The sequence below is a fragment of the Cherax quadricarinatus genome, chromosome 84 (assembly GCF_038502225.1).
Source record: "Cherax quadricarinatus isolate ZL_2023a chromosome 84, ASM3850222v1, whole genome shotgun sequence".
Taxonomy (NCBI): Eukaryota; Metazoa; Arthropoda; class Malacostraca; order Decapoda; family Parastacidae; genus Cherax; species Cherax quadricarinatus.
The window spans coordinates 11,196,282-11,211,720 of NC_091375.1; the positions used below are offsets into that span (position 1 = coordinate 11,196,282).

The following is a 15,439-nucleotide window of genomic DNA, read 5'->3' on the forward strand; positions in this document are numbered from 1 at the left end:
CACCCATAAGAGGCTTTTTCAAGTACATACTTGATAAAGCCTCATGTAGGTAAAACGTACTAATAAAAGTCATGTGGCCCCTGCCTTTGACCTCTAGAAATCTTGTCCCTGCAAGTGTGCCTCTGGTACAGTTGTTCAGGGAATTGCTTCCTATGTCATTGTCTGTCTTAATTTTGAAGATAATGCGTTGTTGGGGTGTGTTTGGTGCCCTAATTTCCATATATGTAAGATGGGTATGATGTGCGAGGGGGTGTTGAACCTGGAAAAAAAAAATTAGATTTAGAAAGGACATAGGTAAGTACTGGTTTTCTAACAGAGTTGTAGATGCGTGGAACAGTCTTCCCAGTGGGGTGGTAGAAGCTAGGACCTTGAGTAGCTTTAAGAAGAGACTGGACAAATATATGAGTGGGAGGGGCTGGGTTTGAATGGTGTCATTGGGTATGGGAGTTATTTCTTGGGTAGCTTAGTTCACATTTCGTGCCACTAAGGTGCTGCCCTCTGTAGCCAGGCCTCTCGGTGGGCACGGCAGCCTGCCTGCCCTTGCCTCGCTCTCACTCACACAGCGGCCTAGCAGGAAGACACAAGGCCTACTCCTAGCCCTCTCTCATGGGATGGCCCTGCCCAGGCCATGGGCACAACACACAAGCCTGTGTACCCACCACGACTTAACAATAAAGTAAGAAGCCTCCGAAGACGTATCATTTACTCCCCGCTACCAGAACACCAAATAATCCTTTTTTTTATAAATGGTGGAAAGCGGTGGTCGCAGCAGTGTGTTTGCCCAGAGAGAGGAAGGAAGGAATGAAGTTGTTCACTTCATCCCCCTTCACAACAAGCATCCGTCTCTCAATGAGTTATCCTGATGTCGTGTCTGCACGTTTGAGCATCCAGACTCAGGTACAAGCAGGATCCAGCCGAAATTTGCCGAAATTATTCGAGAATTGTAAGTGGCGTCCCAGTGACTCCACGCTACAGCGTCCCACGCTGTTTCTCAAGTCACATGTTCAGCGTCACTTGTATGTTGCTGTTGTTGTTCAGCTCAGTACAGCTGTTTCAGCAAGCCAGAGGTGAGTTTTGTGGCGATTTCTGCGTCCAGTGTGAGTTCTCCACGTGTTTGTGGGAGGAGGAAGTGGCCGCTCCTTGCCTCGCCCTGCTGTACTCTCACACCTCACCACACTACCATACACCACTCACCACTGCCCACTCCCTCTGCTGTTCTCTGCTGTTTTCCATGTGAATTCATTGCCAGAGCTGTGTATCCGAGTGCCCGAGGCCACTCGAAGCTACGTGGATCAGCATGCCACGTAGATCACGACACCACGTGGATCACGACGCCATGTGGGTGTGGACGATGTCACATAGATCTACCAGCCACATGAGTTACCAGATGTCCCAGGCCTCATGCTGTGGTCTGCTTCCCGCATCACATCGATGTCACCCATGATACTGCCCGACTTCATGACGTCACGATGTCTGCCTGACGTCACCTCGAGATGTCTGCTGACGTCAGTGCTGCTGATGTCACCTCACAACATCATGCCTGACATCACATGATGTCACCATCGAGTGTTCTGTAATTGTTTCAGTATTGTCGAGAAGATTGAGAGAAGATATATGTCGTGTGTTAATTAATTCCTCTCAGTCAGTGTTCTCACATTTTAGTATATGTCTTAGTGTCAGTTTTGAGCACAGAAAATTATCATTTGCTAGTTAAGCCATGTTGTACCACATATACCACAGGTGTGTAAAGTTTCCGTGTATCCAGTGAGGTCTGAGCCAGACCTGAGTAGCACCACTGTGCTAAGTCACCCGATGTGACCAGTGCGTTTGACAGTTATCAGTCAGCTCTGAGCGTATGAGCCCCATTTGTACAGAAAGCTCTTATGCTCGTCGCTCATAGATGTTCTGCAGAATCGTACCTGCTACGATTCCCATCGAGATTTGTTTCACTTCACCTCCAGACCTTCAGAGTGCAGTTATATGTAGAGAAACAAGTCTGGGGACGCTTAGACTAACCTCTGCTATAACTCCAACTACGAGAGAATGACACTCGTCAAGCCACAGTTAGCCCTGTCGGCAGGCGCTGTGTCAGCCTCGTGTCACAAACTTCAGTGAGCTCCTGCACAAAGATGATGTCACTTTGACTGCTAGCTCGCTCACTGCAGTCTGGTGTATGATGTTACGACTCCCAGATGTTTCGCCCAGTCGTCTTTGCCACAACTCGCTCCACGCTCAACGGCAATGACAGCCCAGCTACAGTACCAGTCGAGAAGTGTCCTGAGTCGCTTGCCAGAAGTCCTGCCCAGTTGCCGAGTTTTGTCGACGCCTCACTCGAGGGCACCAGCATGTCGTGCCCCAGGTTGAGTGAAACCTGCAGTGACCCCTACGATGACTGCTTCACCGTTCCAGAGGAGACCGTAATCTGTTACGTCACAGCTCAGCCGCAGCGATGTCTCCTGTGTTGCAGTATCTGTCCAGACGCAGGAAGGCGTGCAGTGATGCCCTTCGACGCTCACTGCCTAAGACCACGATGTTTAGCACACCCACATGTTTTTTTCTTCCCTCCCTGTAGGAAGTTTTTTTTCATGTCCTTATGTATATGTTTTTTATTTTGTGTTCTGTGCCCTGTTCCTACAAGAGAGAGACCAAGTTTCTTTTACCACCAGTATTGTCGCGTCGGGACGACGTGCGGTAGGTGGCCGAGCGTATGTAGACAGCCTGTACTGTCTGCACAGACAGCCCATGCTGTCTGCCAGCTTAGTTCACATTTCGCGCCACTAAGGTGCTGCCCTCTGTACCCAGGCCTCTCAGTGGGCATGGCAGCCTGCCTGCCCTTGCCTCGCTCTCACTCTCACAGTGGCCTAGCAGGAAGACACAAGGCCTACTCCTAGCTCTCTCTCGTGGGATGGCCCTGCCCGGGCCATGGGCACAACACACAAGCCTGTGTACCCACCACGACTTTTCAATAAGCAAAGAAGCCTCCGAAGACGTATCATTTACCACCCGCTACCAGCCTACCAATTAATCTCATTAAACAAAAGTTCCTGGAGAGCGAAACGTTGCCACAATAAGATGTCACATTAATTGCACTTGTGTCCTTATAACATATTGTCGGTAATTCAACCAATATTGAATATAATAAAAGTCACCTATTGCTGCAAGTGTGTTCTTAACACTTCACAACTGTGTCGCTCAAACATATTAGTAATGCATCTGCGAGAAGTATCATTATGTCAAAACTAAGTAGTTGATGTACTCTTGCTACAACCCAGATCATGAATCGACATCATTATCACTTGTGATATATTTGCTATAACTTCTCAATAAGTGACTGATGAATATCAATTACCAATAATAATACAATCTAAATGATATTATCGAGGATATTTACAACTGCACAAAATCAGCATGAAAACCGTACAATTTGGCAACATTATAATTATTAATAAATGTTAACTGTCTTTCTACTGTGGTGGTTTCGGCTGAATTGGCAGAGTAAGTCAGTGTGGTGGACTCAGGAATGTCAGTGGCTTACTGCGTGATCAGTCGATACATTCTCTGTACGTATACACACACACCCACACACACACACGAAGCGGGGCCAGGAGCTGTGAATCGACCCCTGAAACCACAATTAGATGAGTACACACACACACAGAGCGAGAGAGCAATAAATGCATTCCTAGGGGTTAGCGATGTGTTGTAGGACATATTCCTGGTCCCTCAGTGGAAATAAACAGGTCCCTCAGTGGAAATAAGCCAACTTCTTGACTTTCTTGGGTTATCTGGGTTACTAACCCTCTGGGATATCTGTCGAATTAAAACATCTTCAGAGTAAGAGTGAACAAGCGCTGATCTAGTTACTACAAATAGTGTCTCTGTCTCTGTCTTTGTCTCTCTCTCTCTCTCTCTCTCTCTCTCTCACACACACACACACACACACACAAACTTGAAAATAACAAGTACAGAGGTTCGCCAGGCAGATGGTGGCAGAACTGAGAAACAAGTTTAAGAAATAAAGTTAGCAAGAACTGAACCTCACGATTTCGGACACATGCAGAACAAGAGATATAATCGAGATACAGAAAGTAGTCTGTGGCATAGTGTAGACAAGGACACAATGGGAAGGACCAGACGGTGACAAACACACATAAGAAAAGAATACTCAAAGAAGTTACAGAAATGTTGAGAAATATATTATAGGAAAGAAATGAAAGGATGTGGGGACGTACATACCTGAGCCTACACCACAGCTTTAAGTTAAAGACAGATATAAGTGAGATAGATCACGTCAAGTAATAGAATGTAAAGGAGGGGGCTCGGGAGCTGGAGCTCAACACCCACATTCATCTACATAACTGCACGTGTACATTTTCTGAAGACGGGAGTCTACATAGTTCAGTTCACATAACTCGAAAGAATTCCACCGGTCGATTTGTCAAGACCGAAGAGCTTGAGTTCGACCCCCCTGCGGACACAAGCAAGCTAGTACACACAAACATGCATGCAGGAAACTCGCACAAGTGACCAATAAACGAGGAGCCACACAAACTGTACTTCACCTGCCGTCATGGAGAGTAACAGAGCCCAGAGCACCACTCGCGCCGTCCACCGCATCCCTGCAGCAGCCTCCTCCTCTCTCACACTAATACTCTTTAACAGTTATCCTGCCGAACACTCGCGCTGACGGAGGCGGCGGAGCGGACTATAGGATCACACAAGGCACACAATCCTCTCAGTATGACGGTTAGGTACCTACTGACTAGTGGTTCGTCCGGTCCCGGGACCTAGCTACACACACACCGCGGGGCCCTGCACTCTCCCTCACCCCTACTGCTCTACCATTGATCACTCTACTCTTCTTCCCATTAGTTAAGTTTATCTAGGTACAGGCACATATAAGCAAAATTGTTATGCATAGTAATATATGTGGTGCACCGCATGCTAGTGGCTTTCTTTTGTGGTTTACAATATTTTATTACATGTAGACTACATTTTTGTGTCCTGCAGAAAAGAAATAAATTACCTAGAACCCCCCCCCCCCCCCCAAAAAAAAAAAAAAAAGTCAGACAGTGACTTATTTCCATTGGGGTAGTTGGATCCCATTATTAATAATCCAGGAGGATTAGTAGCCCTGGATAGTAGAAGAAAGCCAGTTAGTTTGGCTCTTTCAGCCGGAGTCCCTAAATCTTCCCTAAAGATGTGACCCACGACAGCCAGCTCACTTCTAGGTATCTATTTTTGTGATCAGTGAACAAGATAAGTAAGCAAGTTCATTTAGGTACAGTGTGTGCCTCTGCCATAAGGTTGTAAACGGTACATCACATGTACAATCTCCAACACTCCTTCGGGAGCCCGCATCTACTGTATCCCCGCATCTACTGTATCCCCGCATCTACTGTATCCCCGCATCTACTGTATCCCCGCATCTACTGTATCCCCGCATTTACTGTATCCCCGCATCTACTGTATCCCCGCATCTACTGTATCCCCGCATCTACTGTATCCCCGCATCTACTGTATCCCCGGATCTACTGTATCCCCGCATCTACTGTATCCCCGCATCTACTGTATCCCCGCATCTACTGTATCCCCGCATCTACTGTATCCCCGCATCTACTGTATCCCCGCATCTACTGTATCCCCGCATCTACTGTATCCCCGCATCTACTGTATCCCCGCATCTACTGTATCCCCGCATCTACTGTATCCCCGCATCTACTGTATCCCCGCATCTACTGTATCCCCGCATCTACTGTATCCCCGCATCTACTGTATCCCCGCATCTACTGTATCCCCGCATCTACTGTATCCCCGCATCTACTGTATCCCCGCATCTACTGTATCCCCGCATCTACTGTATCCCCGCATCTACTGTATCCCCGCATCTACTGTATCCCCGCATCTACTGTATCCCCGCATCTACTGTATCCCCGCATCTACTGTATCCCCGCATCTACTGTATCCCCGCATCTACTGTATCCCCGCATCTACTGTATCCCCGCATCTACTGTATCCCCGCATCTACTGTATCCCCGCATCTACTGTATCCCCGCATCTACTGTATCCCCGCATCTACTATCTCCTCCGTATCTATTGGAGAACTTGATGGTACGCTCATCATCCTACTTAATTAAGTCTCCCGGCTCAGGCTGACACATTTCGTTACCACCAGTGTGAAACATGTACAGGACCTGCACGTGTGTCTTATTCATTAAATTGTTGGTATTGTATACTATTAACGGAATGATTTAACTTAGATTAGTTGCTCCGCCTGAGTGGTGGGTAGTTTACTGTGTTCACAATGCTCATTCATCATGGAAGCGACAGCGTAACAAATAAGAGGTCACAATGGGTCTTTATCAGACTACACTGGGCATAGTTACATCACAGTAAATGTTAGTTATTCCATATAGTACAACATTACAATTCCTTCACAGTGTGAAATCCACCCTGTGCAAGACAGGAAACCGACAAGTTGAAGAATTGAGACACTTGTGCAACACATGGGAATCTTTATTGAAGAAACGTTTCGCCACACAGTGGCTTCATCAGTCCAATACAAAGTAGAAATGCCATTACCCGTTTCTACTTTGTATTGGACTGATGAAGCCACTGTGTGGCGAAACGTTTCTTCAATAAAGATTCCCATGTGTTGCGCAAGTGTCTCAATTCTTCAAGACAGGAAACATTGTTAGCATTTGTTCCTGTGTAGCCATTGTATTCAGTAGCGTAGCAATACAATTTTTATATTTGCTCAATAAAAGATGTTTAACTAGTACCAGGCTTATAATTATTAATCTAACGGTTATAATCAAACCATAATTTTAAAGGGATGAACCGGTAAGCCAGCGGAAGGCCTCGGCCAGATGACCAAAAGCTCCAGCGGCGGGTCCTCATATGACTAAGACTCGTGTCAGGAAACACTTGTCCTGTTTCCTGACTAACCTAACCTAACCTAACCTAACCTAGTACCAGGTAAGCAAGGGAGTGAGAAGAAGCTGCCTCCCTGGAGATAGTTGCTGCAGTCATGGCCCCAGCGACCCAGTGTGAGACCAGGCTCGATGTAATGATACCTATCTCTCTTCCCTTCAAGGAAGGGAAGGGAGATTGCTCTTTGATTTTGGTGAAGGGCTCTTGACCCAGGAAAACTGAGCTACCCTTCCCTACTCTTCCCTCATTAAAACATAATTACGTTCTATTTTTCAAGCGTAGTATGACATCAATGGATTTAGCGGTTACCCATAATATAAGAATGCAATACAAGACGGTAGGGACAAAATAGGTCACTTAGTGGAATACGATATAGGCGGACAAGTGTTGGAAATGCCTTCTAGAGCTTAAGGAAAAAATTAAGACCCAGTAAACCACAGGTATACAGCCATTTCCCACCATTATTATCTCTCTCTTCTATAACGCATTCTAAAAATGAAAACGTTTATCCCTCACGAACTGTTTTACTCTTTAAAACCGATCACATTACTCGCCCATATGAAAGCATATATATTAAATACACTTGTATTTATTCTAAGAATAGGCACAGTTCCATAGTTTATCCACCCTTTTACACGATACAGTATATATATATATATATATATATATATATATATATATATATATATATATATATATATATAAATATATATATATATATATATATATATATATATATATATATATATATATATATATATATATATATATATATTATTGAAAACTTCAGTACATACTTATAAAATATATAGAAATTTAATTTGTGTATTTTCTGGAAGTCAGACGTCAGCCTGGAGCACAAGATGTAGCAGACATCCTCTCTGATGAGAGAGACACTTATTCAACTTTACGTTTCTTTGTTGTCAAAACGTTTCGCCTGCACTGCAGGGTTCATCAGTCGAATAAAGTGGTGATGATAATACTGGAGACACTAGAGGTGGAGAGGTAGTTTTGAGGTAATCAGTCCCTCAGTTAGGATATAAAATGGTCAGTCTGTTTTAGAAGCAGGCATGAAGCCAGTGGCTTTTATACTGGAGCTGAAAGTAAGGTCATAGGTGGGAGGGGAGCCTATTAGTGGAAACTTAGCATGACCTTACACTGCAGGGCCCCGCTCACCTGTGACCCCATCTCCAGCTACACCTTCCAGCTCCAGTATATAAGCCATTGGTTTCACGTCTCTACTTTAATTAAACTGAGATTGACTCTCTTGTATCCTGAGGGACTGATAACCTCAACACTACCTCTCCACCTCTACTGTCTCCAGTTCATCCTCTACAATAGGCTTTATCGACTGATAAAGCCTACTATAGAGGATGAACGTCTCTGCAGTAAAGATACCTAACGTTACACATGTGTAACATTAACCTTTGTACGTCATTTATAATATATTCCTCTTTGAATCGCTACAGTGGTGGTTTCAATGAGCGTGAAATCCAGTACCTTGAACAAACCCACAGCCTGCCTTACCCAGGGGCCCAGAGATCTTTGGGATCCAGCACCTTGAACAAACCCACAGCCTGCCTTACCCAGGGGCCCAGAGATCTTTGGGATCCAGCACCTTGAACAAACCCACAACCTGCCTTACCCAGGGGCCCAGAGATCCTTTGGATCCAGCACCTTGAACAAACCCACAGCCTGCTTTACCCAGGGGCCCAGAGATCTTTGGGATTCAACACTCTGAACAAACCCACAGCCTGGTTTACCCAGAGGCCCAGAGATCTTTGGGATCCAGCACTCTGAATAAACCCACAGCCTGCCTTACCCAGAGGCCCAGAGATCTTTGGGATCCAGCACCTTGAACAAACCCACAGCCTGCCTTACCCAGGGGCCCAGAGATCTTTGGTATCCTACTGGGATTAAACTATACTGACGGCCCAAGCCCCTAAGTGCTGGACCTAACTCAGAGGAATTAAAAAAAACGAGCAGACTAAACCATAAAAATAGAGTATACAACCCGCATATAGGAAAGAGAAGCTTACGACGACCTTTCTGTTCTTCATCAAAATAGAGCTCTGCAATAGGCCACTAGCTTATACTTAGCTCATCTTAGGACCATAGATATCACAGGAATTTGAAAGGCGTCTCCATATTTCACTGCCCCCGATGTTTACTGAGCCATTGTAATTTATAAGTTTCGCTTCAAACTAAAATATATAGAACACAAAGGCACAATACCATGACTGGAACAATACAAAACCCGCACGTAAGAGAAAAACTTATGACGACATTTCGGTCCGACAAGTCGGGCCATTTTGTGTTATTTATGTAAGCCAAAACATTTTTAATATCCCTCCCAAACAATAAAGGAATTTTTTTCTCCCGAGGACCCGTTATGAAACCCAAAACATCTTAAAAGTGCTGCTGTGATTATGAAAAAAAAAGTTACATTAAGGCTAGGAGCTGTTATCCAACCTCTGCTCGTTTCCCCAGTCCTAGGTTATATTACCACCCCCAGGATGCAACCCACATCAGTCGACTGCCACCCAGGTACCTACTTACTTCAGGTGTAAAGTGACTAACACGTAGGTACCTATTTACTGCTACGTGAACAACAGGTGTAAGGAAACATGGCCAAAGTTTCACCCGTGCCGGGGATCGAACCACGGACACTCAGTATGCAGTGTTCCTTCTTTCTTATGTTCTTGTGAGTTTCAATCTATAATTTGCGGGTTATTTATGTGTTCTTCAGAAAAAATGCACTAAACCCGTAAGTAATAAAACACTGTACAATAGGACAGTGAACATCAACCACACCACACAGATAACGGTGACACGTAACAGTCATTGGCAACAGAAGAGAATGATCAGTTAACAGATAATCTGTTCAGAATAGATAAGTCACACACAAAACCGCATTGGTCGTTGTCAAGGACAGGGTAGTAATCAAGGTCATGGTCGTTATCAAGGTCAGGGTAATTATCAAGGTAATGATTATCAAGATCGGGCCGTTATTAACGTCAGGGTCGTTATCAAGGTCAGAGGCGTTATCGAGGTTCTTGGTCGTTATCAAAGGTTAGGGTCGTTATCAAGGTCATGATAGTTCTCAAAGTTTATGGTAGTTATCAAGGTTTATGGTAGTTATCAAGGTCAGGGTCGCTATCAAGATAATGATTGATATCAAGGTCATGGTCGTTATCAAGGTCATGGTAATTATTATAAAGGCCAGAGTAGTTATTAAGGTCATGGCAGTTATCAAGGCCATGACCGTTATCAAGGTTTACAGTCGTTATCAAGGTCATTATCAAGGTTATGGTCGTTATTAAGGTTCATGGTCATTATAAAAGTCAGGGTAGTTATCATGGTCATGGTCGTTATCAAAGGCCATGGTCGTTATCAAAGGTCATGATAGTTATCAAGGTTCGTGGTTGTTAGATAAGAGAGATAAGATTTCGTTCGGATTTTTAACCCCGGAGGGTTAGCCACCCAGGATAACCCAAGAAAGTCAGTGCGTCATCGAGGACTGTCTAACTTATTTCCATTGGGGTCCTTAATCTTGTCCCCCAGGATGCGACCCACACCAGTCGACTAACACCCAGGTACCTATTTGCTGCTGGGTGAACAGGACAACAGGTGTAAGGAAACGTGTCGAAATGTTTCCACCCGCCGGGAATCGAACCCGGGCCCTCCGTGTGTGAAGCGGGAGCTTTAACCACCAGGCCACCGGGTCATGGTCGTTATCAAGGTTCTGGTCGTTATCAAGGTTCTGATAGTTATCAAGGTTATGGTTGTTATCAAGGTCATGGTCGTTATCAAAGGTCATGATAGTTATCAAGGTTCATGGTCGTTATCAAGGTTATGGTTGTTATCAAGGTCATGGTCGTTATCAAGGTCAGAGACGTTATCGAAGCAGAGGACGTAAAGATACAATGGACGTAGACAGACATGGTGGAGGTAAACAAAGACTTAGCAGACGCAGAGATCCAGTACACATGTAGACCGATGGCGGAGTAAGGTTAAGCAAATTTTTATCCCCACAAGATACAGTAAACAAAGTTATTTAATAGCACCCATGGAGACCCCAGTGGAAATTAAGTCACTCTGACATTTTTCTGGATTTTCCTAGGTAATTTACATGTTACTAGGTATGATAATTGTAATTATGTGTACCTGCACTCGTATACATTTTTAAAGCCCCTGGTTATGCTGAGCACATCACACAAGATTAACAATTTAAACTGCTGTGTGAACCTCATTCTTGGTATATATATATATATATATATATATATATATATATATATATATATATATATATATATATATATATATATATACATATATATATATATATATATATATATATATATATATATATATATATATACATATATATATATATATATATATATATATATATATATATATATATATATATATATATATATATATATATATATATATATATATATATATATATATGCTGAGAGAAAGGATATACTTATCCCAGTGTATATATGCTGAGAGAAGGGATATACTTATCCCAGTGTATATATGCTGAGAGAAGGGATATACTTATCCCAGTGTATATATGCTGAGAGAAGGGATATACTTATCCCAGTGTATATATGCTGAGAGAAGGGATATACTTATCCCAGTGTATATATGCTGAGAGAAGGGATATACTTATCCCAGTGTATATATGCTGAGAGAAGGGATATACTTATCCCAGTGTATATATGCTGAGAGAAGGGATATACTTATCCCAGTGTATATATGCTGAGAGAAGGGATATACTTATCCCAGTGTATATATGCTGAGAGAGGGGATATACTTATCCTAGTGTATATATGCTGAGAGAAAGGATATACTTATCCCAGCGTATATACACTTGAGGTAAGATGTATATATATATATATATATATATATATATATATATATATATATATATATATATATATATATATATATATATATCCTGCGTATATACCGTATTCACTGATGCATTGTACAGTGGGGCAGTATATTGGATCCTTCTGCTTGACTTGTTAGTGGGGTTTAAAGCCTATCTACTATACAAGTGTCCTTAAGTAAGTTTATTTAGGCACAGGTACACATAATGTAAATTACGTAATATAAATTACCTAAAATAACCCTCAAAAAAAAAGTCAAAGTGACTTATTCCCAATAGGGTCCATGACTAATTTCCATATCATCAGTAGTCAAGAATACTTTCATACTTAAATAAGGGGATTAAAGTAAACTCTGAGTATATATACACATAGGTAAATAATGTGGTGGGTGTATACATGGTGTAAAGTGTTGAGCCAGGTTGGGAACATACAGGGTCACCAGGTCATCACGACTGCCCTCAGGCCCACACGGGAACCTCCATTCAAATCTCTATCTAAACACATTTGACCTAAATTGATCAAAATCCCCCACACCGGCATAGAGGAAGTCAGTATATACCTATTTCTAGCCTTAACCCCTTCATTTAGAAACCACTGGTGTTGTTTTTATTGGTTATTAATAACAAAAAAGGGCAAAATAAGGGTAAAAGTGGGTAAATAATTTGAATTTGGGCGGGGGTGCATGAGGCAGCAGACGACGTAGAACTACAGATGTCCTTCAAAAATGCAGACGATATGTTCCAATAATATCCCTGGGATTTTTTTCCCATAAGTTGTGTCGGAGTTGTACTGTGGGTGTGATAAATTCCTCAATGGTATCATTGGGGAATTATTTTCGAGGCCATTACTGCGCTTACGTGTATTCTGAAAGAGGAGAGACGGTGAATAATTAATTGCTTGTGCGCACACACCGAAGTTATATGGCAGTGGTGGTCTAAAGTCGAAATATGGACGTAGCATGGACTTGCTGGCTAATACGTGTGTATTTATGCCATGGGAGATGCATGGTCGTTCCCACTAGCCAGAAAAACGACAATGCGTAGGTTTTAGAAGAAGAAAGTTAACCGCACCAAAAAATAGCACCAGTCAAAACCAAAATGGCAACTATCGATGGCTCGTCTGAGCAGACTGTGTCATGTAATGCGGAAAGATTAGTGCGTGTAGGCTATTATGAGTTCGAGAAGACCATCGGCAAGGGTAATTTTGCCGTGGTGAAGCTCGCAACACACAAAGTAACTCAGTCTAAGGTAAGGCATTGCCTCCCAGCGGTTTGTTTATCTTTCTCTCCTCTCCTGCCAGATCTTATCTTCCAATTTTTGGAGATTTTGGAGGGCCAGGGGGGTTATAATTAGGGAAGATTGGGTTTTAGTTTGAGGAGAGGTTAGGGGGTGGTGAAGGAAGAGGGAAGGTTGGGAATAAAATATGGGCTGGTGTGTTTGTGTTTATAACGGGTTGAACAACCATCTGTCTTAACCCCTCACAACCTCACTCGTATCCCTTTATGTCCCCTCACATCCCTTACCATCCCCTCATGTCTGTCTCGCATCCCTTTATATCCCCTTACAACCCCTCACAGCCACCTCCAACTCCTCAGGACCTCCTTATTTATCTATACATGACCATACAGCCCCTGCACAAATTCTCGCATCCCCTCACTTCTCCATCACCACACATCCCCTCACTTCTCCATCACTACACATCCCCTCACTGCTCCATCAGCACACATCCCCTCACTTCTCCATCAGCACACATCTCCTCACTTCTCCATCAGCACACATCCCCTCACTTCTCCATCACCACACATCCCCTCACTTCTCCATCACTACACATCCCCTCACTGCTCCATCAGCACACATCCCCTCACTTCTCCATCAGCACACATCCCCTCACTTCTCCATCAGCACACATCCCCTCACTTCTCCATCAGCACACATCCCCTCACTTCTCCATCAGCACACATCCCCTCACTTCTCCATCAGCACACATCCCCTCACTTCTCCATCAGCACACATCCCCTCACTTCTCCATCAGCACACATCCCCTCACTGCTCCATCAGCACACATCCCCTCACTTCTCCATCAGCACACATCCCCTCACTGCTCCATCAGCACACATCCCCTCACTTCTCCATCACCACACATCCCCTCACTTCTCCATCACCACACATCCCCTCACTTCTCCATCAGCACACATCCCCTCACTTCTCCATCAGCACACATCCCCTCACTTCTCCATCAGCACACATCCCCTCACTTCTCCATCAGCACACATCCCCTCACTTCTCCATCAGCACACATCCCCTCACTGCTCCATCAGCACACATCCCCTCACTTCTCCATCAGCACACATCCCCTCACTTCTCCATCAGCACACATCCCCTCACTTCTCCATCAGCACACATCCCCTCACTTCTCCATCACCACACATCCCCTCACTTCTCCATCAGCACACATCCCCTCACTTCTCCATCACCACACATCCCCTCACTTCTCCATCACCACACATCCCCTCACTTCACCACCACACATCCCCTCACTTCTCCACCACCACACATCCCCTCACTTCACCACCACACATCCCCTCACTTTTCCATCACCACACATCCCCTCACTTCTCCATCACTACACATCCCCTCACTGCTCCATCACCACACATCCCCTCACTTCTCCATCATCACACATCCCCTCACTTCTCCATCAGCACACATCCCCTCACTTCTCCATCAGCACACATCCCCTCACTTCATCACCACACATCCCCTCACTTCTCCATCAGCACACATCCCCTCACTGCTCCATCAGCACACATCCCCTCACTTCTCCATCAGCACACATACCCTCACTGCTCCATCAGCACACATCCCCTCACTTCTCCATCAGCACACATCCCCTCACTTCTCCATCAGCACACATCCCCTCACTTCTCCATCAGCACACATCCCCTCACTCCTCCATCAGCACACATCCCCCTCACTTCTCCATCAGCACACATCCCCTCACTTCCCAACCACCACACATCCCCTCACTTTCCAACCACCACACATCCCCTCACTTCCCAACCACCACACATCCCCTCGCTTCACCACCACACATCCCCACACTTTCCAACCACCACACATCCCCTCACTTCTCAACCACCACACATCCCCACACTTTCCAACCACCACACATCCCCTCACTTCCCAACCACCACACATCCCCTCACTTCCCAACCACCACACATCCCCTCACTTCCCAACCACCACACATCCCCTCACTTCCCAACCGCCACACATCCTCTCACTGGTCAGCCACAACACATCTCTCTTGTCAACCACAACATCTCCTCTTGCTTGTCAACCACAACACATCCCCTCACTTCTCAACCACCACACATCCCCTCACTTTCCAACCACCACACATCCCCTCACTTTCCAACCACCACACATCCCCTCACTTTCCAGCCACCACACATCCCCTCACTTCCCAACCACCACACATCCCCTCACTTCCCAACCGCCACACATCCCCTCACTTCCTAACTGCCACACATCCCCTCACTGGTCAGCCACAACACATCTCTTGTTTGTCAACCACAACATCTCTTGTTTGTCAACCAC

General features: G+C 44.7%; 2 protein-coding genes across 4 annotated transcripts in view; one reads left to right on the forward strand and one right to left on the reverse strand.

Moving 5' to 3' along the window:
- LOC128704400 (uncharacterized) overlaps positions 1-4,771 on the reverse strand; it is a 204,207-nt gene extending 199,436 nt beyond the window's left edge. The window contains exon 1 of the mRNA XM_070102922.1: positions 4,563-4,771. Coding sequence (XP_069959023.1) covers positions 4,563-4,617 — 55 coding nt within the window. The 5' untranslated portion in view covers positions 4,618-4,771. The remainder of the gene's footprint in view (positions 1-4,562) is intronic.
- A 7,808-nt stretch (positions 4,772-12,579) lies between these two features.
- The window catches only part of LOC128704399 (serine/threonine-protein kinase SIK3), an 82,585-nt gene continuing 79,725 nt past the window's right edge, over positions 12,580-15,439 (forward strand). For all 3 annotated transcript variants that reach the window (XM_053799550.2, XM_070103067.1, XM_053799551.2), the window contains exon 1: positions 12,580-13,087. In XM_053799550.2, coding sequence (XP_053655525.1) covers positions 12,938-13,087 — 150 coding nt within the window. In that variant the 5' untranslated portion in view covers positions 12,580-12,937. The remainder of the gene's footprint in view (positions 13,088-15,439) is intronic.